At 34.2% G+C, this 11,426-nt stretch overlaps 1 protein-coding gene across 1 annotated transcript; it reads left to right on the top strand.

Annotated features, from left to right (window-relative positions):
* Positions 1 to 3,971: 3,971 nt before the first annotated feature.
* Positions 3,972 to 4,539, top strand: LOC108970132 (the record flags this gene model as incomplete). Its single annotated transcript, XM_018935287.1, has 1 exon — positions 3,972 to 4,539. A coding segment is annotated over one exon (273 nt), but the record flags the coding sequence as incomplete, so codon positions are not given.
* Between the last annotated feature and the right edge of the window lie 6,887 nt (positions 4,540 to 11,426).

Below are 11,426 nucleotides of genomic sequence, written 5' to 3'. Positions count from 1 at the left end.
TGATCACCAGAGGTGCCATACACACAAAAACAAATACAAGCATATCCACATATAGTCAACTAAAATATGTACATAACAACGTGTCATCAAAATATAACTTGACATTTTTTTTTTTTTTTTTTCAATTTGAGTGGTCTCTAAAACTTCGTTTTTCATCCGCTTTTAAACATATGAAAAATGTTGTTACGTTATTTTGCATTACGGTGATGATATGTAGATATGTACATATGTATATGTATATACTTATCTAAATAATATATAAATGCCATACTGACGACTTATTACCAAATATGTCAATGATGTCATGCTCACCTGAAGAAATAGTTAATTTATTTGCAAAATTTACAATTCTTCTCACACACTAATAATACATGTCTATACTTACATACATACATACATGTATAAATATAGGTTTGTACTCTTGTGTATAGCCATTAAGGTGGCTTTGTATGTGCTTTGCGCCGCGTCTTTATGTCATCACGATAAACTGCTATTGCGCCTTAATTTCTAAGCGAAGCTCCCAAGCGAGCCGAAACCTATAACCGGTTGCGAACATGTTCTTAACGGCGCCTTTGTGCGCTGTAGAATTCTCGTAATTGCATCTTTACACACATATTGTTTCTAATTAAAACGAGTATTGCAAATAATTGCGAACTAATCTCTGCAATGCATATTTATTTTGTAAGTGAAATTCTAATTGCATTTAACATGTCAGTGGGTGAGAGTATATACCAAGTAGGTACATGTATGTATGTATGTACATATATATAGTGCTACGTATGTATGCATATATGAAGATTCTTCAATAACGTATGTATGTATAGTTTTGAAAAATAGTAATAGTACGAGTTTGTACCATTTGCGCCGAAGCACAAATAAAAAATAAAAATTCCATAGGAGACTTGATTTTGATTGACCAGTTTGTATGGGAGCTATATGATATAGTAGAACGATTTGGAAAATTTCTCCAGACATTGTAGCTTTGTCTTTGGTCATAATTCATGCTAAATTTCGTGACGATATTTTGACAAATAAAAAAGTTTTATAAACAAAGATTTGAGTTGGATTGTCCAGTTCGTATGACAGCTATATGCTATAACAGTACGATTACAACAATTTCTTCTGATATCTTAGCATTGTCTTTAAAATTAATTCCTGCCAAAATTTGTGAAGGTAACTCGTCAAATAAAAAAGTTTTCCGTACAAGGATTTGAATTTGATCGTCCAGTTTGTATGACAGCTATATGCTATAGTTGTCCGATATCGATGGTTCCCACAAATAAGCAGCTTCTAGAGAGGAAGAGAACATGTGTGAAGTTTCAGATCGATATCTCAAAAACTGAAGACTGAAATTTCACATGGATATCTCAAAAACTGAGACACTAAATCGTGTATATACAGACAGACAATTACACAGATGGACTTAGCTAAATCAACTCAGCCCGTCATGCATCTATTTTATAGGGTCTCCGACGTCTCTTTTTGGTTGTTACAATTTTCTTGAGTATAAAAAAATATTTTAGAGTATAAAAATCGACCCGCTCTAATATATATGCTCATACAATATAATGACTACAAATGTGCGGGTGTGAATATTACTCATTCATATTTAGTGCGTGAAGATCACAATCATCTCAGCAATTCGTGGAGCATAACTCAAGCTAAAACGTAATTAAGCATAAAGCTCATCATTTGAGGTTAATTCCTCATCCCCTTCAATTAAAATTAATATCAACAAATTTAGCAATTAAACGCTACAAAAAATCAGAATATAAAATCAAAAGTTAGGAAATTACATATTCAAGTGGCTAAATATTCTGGTCACACATATTTGATTTGGCTTTATATTATATATATAAGACATTATACATACTTATCAACAACTGAAATGCAAAACAGCGTATCATCAAAAATCAAAATTGAGTTTTTTATTGTTTACGATTCACTATTTCATATTACATAAAATTGTCAACTTCCGCTGTCAGCTTTAAAAATATATAACSATTATATAACCAAAACTAAAATTTTTTTCGATATAAGTGTTTTTTATTATATATAATTCCTTCGCCTATAAGCTTATGAAAAGTGATGTTACGTTATTTTGTAGTATAGCTGACGATATACATATACTCTCACATCTACATATGTTATGTGGCTATATAAAGAATTTATAATTTGAAAATTTATTCTGATGCAGTAATCGCTATTTGTTAGCGTTTTCGAACGTATGTCACATATATCATATATTCACATTTATATATTTCATTTTGGAACAGCTTTACGAAAGCAGACATTCCGCCTTTTAACTATGTATTCCAAATTTCATAATCTTTCTTTCTATTTGCCAATTCTTCAACTGATTTTTTCGTAATGCCTATATTTAGCAATTAATTCATTTGTGGATGAGATCATATTGAGGTTAAGTGGTCAGAACTGCAACCATATGTGCGATGAGTTCAACGACATAGTAATTATGTGTCTATATAAATATGCGAATTTATATACTTCTATATAGTTAAGTAATACTCATATTTAGTTTTTAAATTAGCATCTTTTTCTTAAATCTTCTTTCTTGAATAACCAATAATTGACGTTCAGTTAATTCAGATACACTTAGCTTAGGTTATACCGGCCAGCTGTCATGCCATATATAGACCCACTGTTCCGTAGTAATGCCAAAAGGAGGTTCAGCATGACACGAGCTTAATTATTCGTCATACAGAACGTCATCGCCTTTTGGAGTGATGTCATAACTAATTTTTAAATCAAGTATCCTAGATACGAGTATGTAAGACGAGTCTTAGATAGGGCTGAACAGAAACAAAGGAAGTGTTCCAGTGTCTCTCTCATGCCTACTTCTCTGCACTCTCTGCATATATCGTCGTCTCATCCGGATCGTATATGCTGCAAGTAAGTTAAGGCCTTTAATGAGTCCAATGACCGTGCTGCAATTTTTTCGAAACCATGCGTGGTTTTCTTCAAAGCACTTGATCTTAACGATCGTGCATATCTTTAAGGCCTTCCCATCCCATCCCATCTTAATCCATCACTCAGGCCTTTTGAAAATTTCACCGTGTATCTCATTTAGCGACTTGCGTACTTCATATGCTGGTTGGGTAGCCAGACGGATGGTACTTTTAGGAATCCCATAAACTGTTTCGTTTCCCAGAATGCCTTTGTTGCCAGGAAACCAGTATATTTAATTTATTCGTTAACGTTATTTAATGTGCGATTTTTTGCCCCAATTTACGTCCAGCTATCAACGTATATATGGATCGCCTTTAGGTTGTTTGCTTGGTTCTCAACTATATATCTCAATTTCCTTTCTTAAACGTAAAGATCACAGCCTGAAACATACTGTAGTATTCCAGAAACTTGAAAGGTCATTTAAGATTCAGTAATAGATTCCGGCGTCTACTGCATAAATCCTCCTTGATCGTCTATGTACTTGTTGTAAGTTGAACGATGATTCGACCAGGCCAAAAACCATTTCATGAATAACTTGTGGATTTTATCCGCAACTGAATCGACCGCACCCATCAGATGAAAGTGAGCCTCATCGGTGAAAATGATTTTCTTAAAAAATCATTATCGTTTTCAAGTTGTTTCCAATAAAAATCATCACATTAAAAACGTTTGCGGTATGAATAATTTTATATCCTTTCCCAAATCCTTTCTCAAAACTCGCCAGGTGGTGATTTGAGACTGTCCAAATTTTTGCAAACGTAATGGAATCGACAAATTGCGATCTTCAGCTATACTTGCCTGAACGGCAGCAATATTTTCATTACTTCGAGCCGTTCCTTGTCTTGTTAACACTTAAAAATTATGTGAAGACAATGTACTCACGAAAATTTCAGCAAATCGACGAATAGCGTGCACAGGTGGACGATTATTACGACCTTAAAGTGGCAAAAACCCACGAAAAATTGGAATTGGAGAACGATTACTTTGATAATAAAATTGAATAATTCATCAACTTTGCTCAAAAATTACAAATTATAATAAATCTTTTACTTTATTCTATCGTTTCAGTTCCCGGACATCCACAGGTAATCCGTGGCTGCTTCTATGGTGATGTTTCGAATACGCAATCCGGCTGCCAAGCCGATCCCTCCTTACCATTCGTGAAGCAGTTGTCGTGCGATGTCTGCACTGGCAATCTCTGCAATGGCTCCAGCGCCACAGCCCCCATAGCCGCCGCCATTGTACTTTTCTTCGCATTGGCACGTATGCTGTCCTAAGTTGCTGGGTCGCCACAGTAATCTGCGCTGTTTCACAAAATACCATACAAAATTGAGTATAGGACCTTAATTTCTCCAACAAACAGCGTTCTAAATCTCAATACTGTATTCTTAGTGTAGTGTACTCGTAGCTTTGTGCATTTTATTTGATCTTTTTACAATCATATGGCGATGGATTGCGCCCGGAATATGCGTTTATATGAAAAAACACTGGACAAGTGTGTATATTTAAGTGCTCTTGTATGTTTTTAATTTTATTAAATAAAATATGTGTAAATTGTAATTTTTTCTATCAGTACCAATTATTATATTTTTTAAGTATTCCTTATATTATTAAATTTTATTCAGAATCTAACTTCTAATAATAGTTACTAAATGTATTGACAATGTCATTAATGCAGGGCAACAATAATTTCAATTAACTGAGGACTTGAGTGATGGTTGCTAATTTGTCCTGAGTTCAGTTGAATTGGAAGGCGATTTCGAGGCACTTTTGCCACTCTGATTAAGGTGTCTCCAAAATAGACGTTCTGAACGCACCAACCGCCTCTTCAGGTGCCGCAAAAGTTTGACCTCTTAGTTCATTTCTTACGAACGGAAATAAAAGGAAGTCATTAGGTGTCAAGTCAGGACTATATGGTGATTGCCTCATTAAATCGATGGTTTGAGTGCTTAAAACTTCTGCTATTTTAATGTGTAAGAGCTTGCATTATCGTGGTGAAGAGTGGTCCGTCTTCCCCGATTAGTTTTCCTAATTTCTTGAAAGGCAAACAAATGGTTGTGTACCAATCAGAATAAACAGTTCTGCGTTTTTCTGGTGGTATGGTTGCGACATGTCCATATTACACAAAAATACAGGCAACCACTTGCTTGGTTTCGGCTCTTTTTGAAACACCTGTTGCTGTTTATTTTCGGGCTCATGCGCATAAATGCACGATTAATCATCTGTCGCGATGTCATAGACGGATTTCGAAGCATCGCTATGGTATTTATCTCGATCAATCAACACGAGATTTTGAGCGATTTACAAATTGTGTGGTATCCAAAGTTTTCGAATGTTCATGTTGGCAAATGTATGCTGATCCCACTAATGCATCTAGTTGTCTCAATCTCACTATAGGTCACATGAAGATCATCGATAATTTCCTGAACAACAACTGATTTTGGACGTCTTCACGAAATTCGTCTTAAAATACCGACTGAATTCAGCATACCATTAATAAACACTTGTTTTTGATGTAACTTTATTGTCAATAATTGAATTAGGTTCGTCGATGCACTGTTGCTTAGTTAATTCTCGTCGAAAGTTGTGAAGAATAATCGCACAAAAATGTTTCAGATTTAGTTCCATTTTTGTTTTTTTTTTTGCTGAGATGAATATTTTAAGTAACTGTAAACAACACAAAAAAGTACCGGGAAATTGTAAATAATTATTTATCATTATTTAACAATATTTATTTTGTCGCGTTCAAAGTAATTCCCACCTGATGTAATATGCTAATGCCAACGATTTTTCCAGTCCTCAAAACACTTTTCAAAAGTGCTTAACTTTTGAGGATGGCTCCTTCAGCGAATTTTATTTTATATTTTCGATTGACTGAAAACGATTTCCATGGAGCCGCAATTTCAGTTTGGGGAACAARAAAARATCACWCAGGCAAAATSTGGTGAATATGRTGGTTGATCAATGYTATTTATTACRTTTTTGGCTTTAAATGCAATCGTGTAAAATTCTTGAATTGATTTTCCTCAATTCCGGCCTCAATACGAGAACTCATTATTGACCGTCTGTCCCTCCGTAACAAATTCATGATGCACCAAACCAAGAATATCGAAAAACGATAAGCATCGCCTTRATTTTTAAGCGGTTTTTGCGTACTTGCGTGTCCAACTTATAAATCCATGACTCGTCGGCAGTTATAACGCTTTCCATGAATGTGGGATCGGAATTCGCACAATCAAGTATGCCCAAATGACCTTTTTTCGGCACCCTTTTTGAAAAAAAAGTTCACCTTTACATGGGCAAGTCGAGCAGGAAGACGTTTCGTACCCAAAATATCCATCAAAGTAACTCGAGCGGACTCGCAAGTGGGACGATTTTCAAGCACCACATCCTTAATTTTTTTAATATTTTCATCAGTTGAAAAGGTCGAAGGTTAACCACTAGTAGGGTTGTGTTTTTAATAAAACTGAGTTACCATAAGCCTCTTCCAATATTCGCAACAATTCCTCACGCGAAATTTGGTTAGGAATGGCATAGTAATTAAGGACAGTCCTACCAACTTAACAAAATACATTTTTTGAAATATAGTTTTCCCGGACTCTAAATAACTCTTTTAGTAGGTCACACGCAATTAAAATGTCGCTTCTGACAATTCCTTCATCCTTAGTATTAATACTTATCAAAATGCATACTATTTTCAAAACTAATTCAAAACCTTTATATAACTTTTTGAATTATTCGATTAAAGCATTACATTCACCCTTAGGTGAACACAATATTCTGTACAACAGAGAGTTTATTAAAATTAAAAATTCGCAAAATGGTTTTCAATAATAGATTTCGTAATGCAGATGTCATCAGCTGAACATTTGTTACAAATTAGCTTATTTGTATAATATAATATATAGCAATATGTAATCCATTTTAGGGTGTAAGAAGAAGAAGCGCCAGCCTTTAAAATATATGCCTTAATTTGTGTAATAACTCCAAATTTTATTTGAGGTCTAAATTGCATGTGTTCCTTACAGTTTCATGAACCCTTAACAATACGAACTTCAAAACGCTCTTTGCTTTCAAAAAGCTTTGAATTTAAGCAGTAGTTAGTTAGAAGAGCTTGCATTTTGCACTTTTTTGGTACTAAATTCCAAAATCAATCGTCATATAAACTCGAAAAAATAAATAAATACTAAACACATTCAGCTATTTTTAAGCACTTATTCATCATAAATAAGTCATTAACATTATCTGATTCAAGTGTCGATCAATTAGCCATTAGCCGTCTTGCCATTAGAAGACAAAAAAATCGTTCCGCTATGAAATTCTGTACTTAACAGAAATTTATAAAGAGCTTTTTTAAAAGGCTTTCATGTTACTACCATGGTTCTCAAACTTTCGCCTGCACTTGATCTACTTAGGCTGGCGGAAATAACTTAATTCGCCAAAATCACTAACAAACTTCAATGTCCCCTGAGAAGGCATAGCGGAGTGCAAAGGGATAAAACCTGCTAAAAGTACAATAACTCAATAACTAAGTACGCCAAGAACATTAAATTTTATTTCCAAAATTGTATGAGAGGCGAAACATCCCCTTCTCAGAGTTGAGTGTTGAGTTTGGGATCCACCACGCAGAAAACCCTATCAATAAAAAGAAGATAACGATTTGATTTTAATGACAATCTTTCTCAACATATTAAGGATTATGTTTGAAGGATATGTATCTGGTCCCTTAACTAGGAAGATGCCGATGCCCAGCTGGTTGATGTACTCGTTAGAGTAAAGACTGACATCACCGCCGTCCAAGAAATGCGATGTACGGGACAAGGCATTTAATATAGTAGCCATATAAAGGAGCGCAAATCCCGTGGAGGGAGAGAGACTCTGTTCCCGAGTACTGACATTCACCTCGGTGGATGAACATCTAGCCACAATCCGCATCAAAGTGAAGTTCTTCAACATATCCTTGTTTTGCGCCCACGCCCCGACGCCAGAGTGCCCAAAATTGTCTTCTATGAGCGCTTGGAGCGCACCTATGAGCTTATCTGTAGTAGATTAGTAGTATTAGACGGYAGTAGATTATCTGTGCTAGATTCCAGCATAAGAAAATTCATCAAGCTAACTGGCAGTCTCCGGATCGAAAAGCCATCAACATTATAAATAAAAATATTTACGAAATTTGGTCTTGAGTAAACTCTGTACTTGAAAATATTAATTTCCGGAAATATTATTTTCATTATTTCCTAAAATAATGGTAACAAAATTCCGGTTTGAAAGCCAAACTGAAACTTGTGTGCTGAAAACACAAAAATGGAGGAAATGGTACAACGGCAGCGGAACATAAGTAGGTATTAGTGAGTATAGAATAAATGGTATCAAATTTCCGGTTTGAAAAACACACAGAAAGTTAATACCGGAAAGGGAATCTAAGGATTATTCGATATTAGTACATATATAGCCCGGAATGACAGTACCATATTTTCGGTTTTAAAATTAATTAGCAAACCGGAATAGGAAAAATTATCTGAAATAATGGTTTCTTATTTCCGAGTTGAAAATCAAACCAAGTTGTAAACCGGACCATATTTCCGGTTTGTAAGCGGAACTGGAAGTTGTCAAATACTATTTATTTACCGAAATTAATAACCAGTAACAGGAAATGGAAATATGTCCCGGAATGAGAAAGGCATAAAAGTAGTGCATGACACTTGGACTCAATATCGAAGAAGAAATAACGGTTTCATAACGGCGGAAGAGAAATGGTATGGTAAGGAAGGAAAGAGGAGTTGAAGTGACCGGAAATAAATGTATGGTCCGATTTGAAAGCTGGAAGTTGTAAACCTGAAACGGAGCATGAAGATATTACGAAATCGGAACATAAAAAAAACATATTTCTGGTTTGAAAATCGAACAGTAAGTCCTTTATAAAGCATAATATACGACTCCACTTCAATTATTGATATTTATGTTTTATTAATTACTTCTTGATTTCTGTACTGGAAAGTGAAATTAAAAATTATGTTATTTGGGATGTAAGCGTGGTTGTAGTGCGATTTTAACCATTTCAATTTGGTTTTATTGGCATAGGAGATCTGTACATTAAACTTAATAGAGGAGGGGTTAAGCCCACTTTTCTTAAATTTTTCTTCCCCAGTTACCCTAGCTATTGCGATCCCTTGTGTCAAATCAATGTGTCTTAATAACTATATATGTATATAATARTTTTTGAGACGTTTATTTTCAAAAGTGCATATACATTGGGACAAAAAAATACCCGGAAATTGTAATTAAAATTCATCAGGTAAGTGATACTTCCTCCGTGGAAYCCGTTTTCAGTCAATCAACGAGAAAAWCGTGGGCATGAGTGAATTACATCTGGTGGGCATTACATTGACAAATTAAATATCGATCAATAATTAAATATTTTGCATTTTATTTACAACTTTCGGATAATTTTTTATCTAGAATATATACTTATTTTTACTAAAATGAGAAAATGTTACAAAGAAAATATTTACAGACCTAGTGAAAAATAATATTTCTACTATATATTTTGACAAAAATTGTCATTTACAGCTTGTCATTTAGAGCTACAGAATTCTAAGACATTAATAGTATGAACAAAGCTATATTGGCATAGAAAAAATTATTATATTTGGAAATTAATACTCATGTTAAAAGTTTTTTTATTTGGAAACTATCTAGTTTCGATCCTAATCAAAATTTAATATATAATTTACCATATATTTTATATTTCTTCAATTCCAAGCTTGTGAAAATCGTGTAACAACAAAAGGCTCGATTGTGTCATTCTTATATTAGCTTACATTGTCGGAAATTAAAAAAAAAAAAAATGAGCTAATTGCTGTTCATAAATGATGACAGACTTCTGTGGTATACGAATTCTCACTTTATTTCGAAATGTACTTCTGCTGTATTTATATGTAGTTATATATGGTATGTAACTACCTATGGGGTTTCAACTGCTTTATTGGCAACCAACACACACTTAAAGGAAAATACTCTCGCAGTAAACATTTAAAAGGTTATTAAGAAGGCGGAGAGAGAAAGGGGGACATTAGAATTTTGCATAAATGAGGGGAGTGTAGAAAGTTGACTTCATCGTACGTTTATTGCTGCTTTAGACACTTTACGACACCACTGTTCCACATGCTAAGAAGGTAACTCATACGCCCTGTGGCCTATGCTAAATTACATATCGTCACCTTTTCATAGGTTTACAGGCGAAGGGAAAACGACCTAGCAGAAACCACTCAAATTGAAACAAAATTTGAGTTTTCATTCAAAAAAAAAAAAGTTATATATTAGTTAACATACGCTCATATGGTTATTATAGCTGACCACTATTTATTTTCGATTTTTTTTGGATGATACACTGTTTTGCATTTTGGTTGACGATATATTTATTCAAAGCTATATTCACTAAATAGGGAATAATATTATAATTTTAAGAAGACTTTTAAAGTTTTATTAATATTTAATACCCTCAAATGCAATAATTCAATTTTTAAGCTGCCACTAATAGTATAAGGCAGAACCCCAACTTTTTTCCAAAATAAATTTTTCAAAAACTTAATAAATTTCAAATATAACTTTTCATCATACTTTACTTCACTAGGTGATTAACTTGTTGCTATCATTYCAAAAGTTCATTGGCACCACAACAAAACCCACCTGTCGATGGTAGGAGGACTGGGTGCACCTAAACCAGCGGTGAGTGAAATAGGCACACTCTACGCAAAGTGATTTAACACAAATGCTCACACACGACGTTTAAGCAAATTGAAGGGTATAACTTAGCGACCGACAACGAATATGCAACAGGCGTTTTATTTGAGCAACGAATGAGAGCACRCCATTTGCTAGAGAAGTGAGTGAATGCGAAACTATGAGCGAAGGCAACTGCGAGCGTTGTATATACGAGAAAGCCACAAAATGGGCCAAACTATGCCACATGCACACTTAAATATCGTAAAAGGCACAAAGTGGCAATAAAAACTATGAATTTATATTTCACCCACGCCCCTGCTGATATTCACCGATYCCACATACTGAGARTTCTGCAAATAAATGTGAGAAAATATTTAGTTATAAATAAGTCTTATTAATTTCGACCCTGTGGAGCATACGAGCCACAAAGGAACCGTAAGCAAAGCATAAAAATAATAGTGAAAATGTTACTCAGAAATTCAGTAGAAAAGTGATCGTTKCTGTAAGTTGATGCCGTAAAATCATTTTCATACAATAGTTCTTAAGCCGGGMGGATATTTAACATTGTAAAAAAAGTCCCAGTATTTTGGAATTCTTGAGAAATTTAATGTATGTAAAAACGAAAGTCATTGAAAATATTTTCTATATATTCTGCTGCGATCGGATGCGCTTCTTTAGAATAATAACATGACGCAGCCGCCTAAGCATATATGGAATATCTATGGATTGGAGAA

Source organism: Bactrocera latifrons, unplaced genomic scaffold (genome assembly GCF_001853355.1).
Source record: "Bactrocera latifrons isolate USDA-ARS-PBARC rearing strain unplaced genomic scaffold, ASM185335v1 scaffold_284, whole genome shotgun sequence".
Taxonomy (NCBI): domain Eukaryota; kingdom Metazoa; phylum Arthropoda; class Insecta; order Diptera; family Tephritidae; genus Bactrocera; species Bactrocera latifrons.
This window is presented reverse-complemented; position numbering and strand designations above follow the sequence as displayed.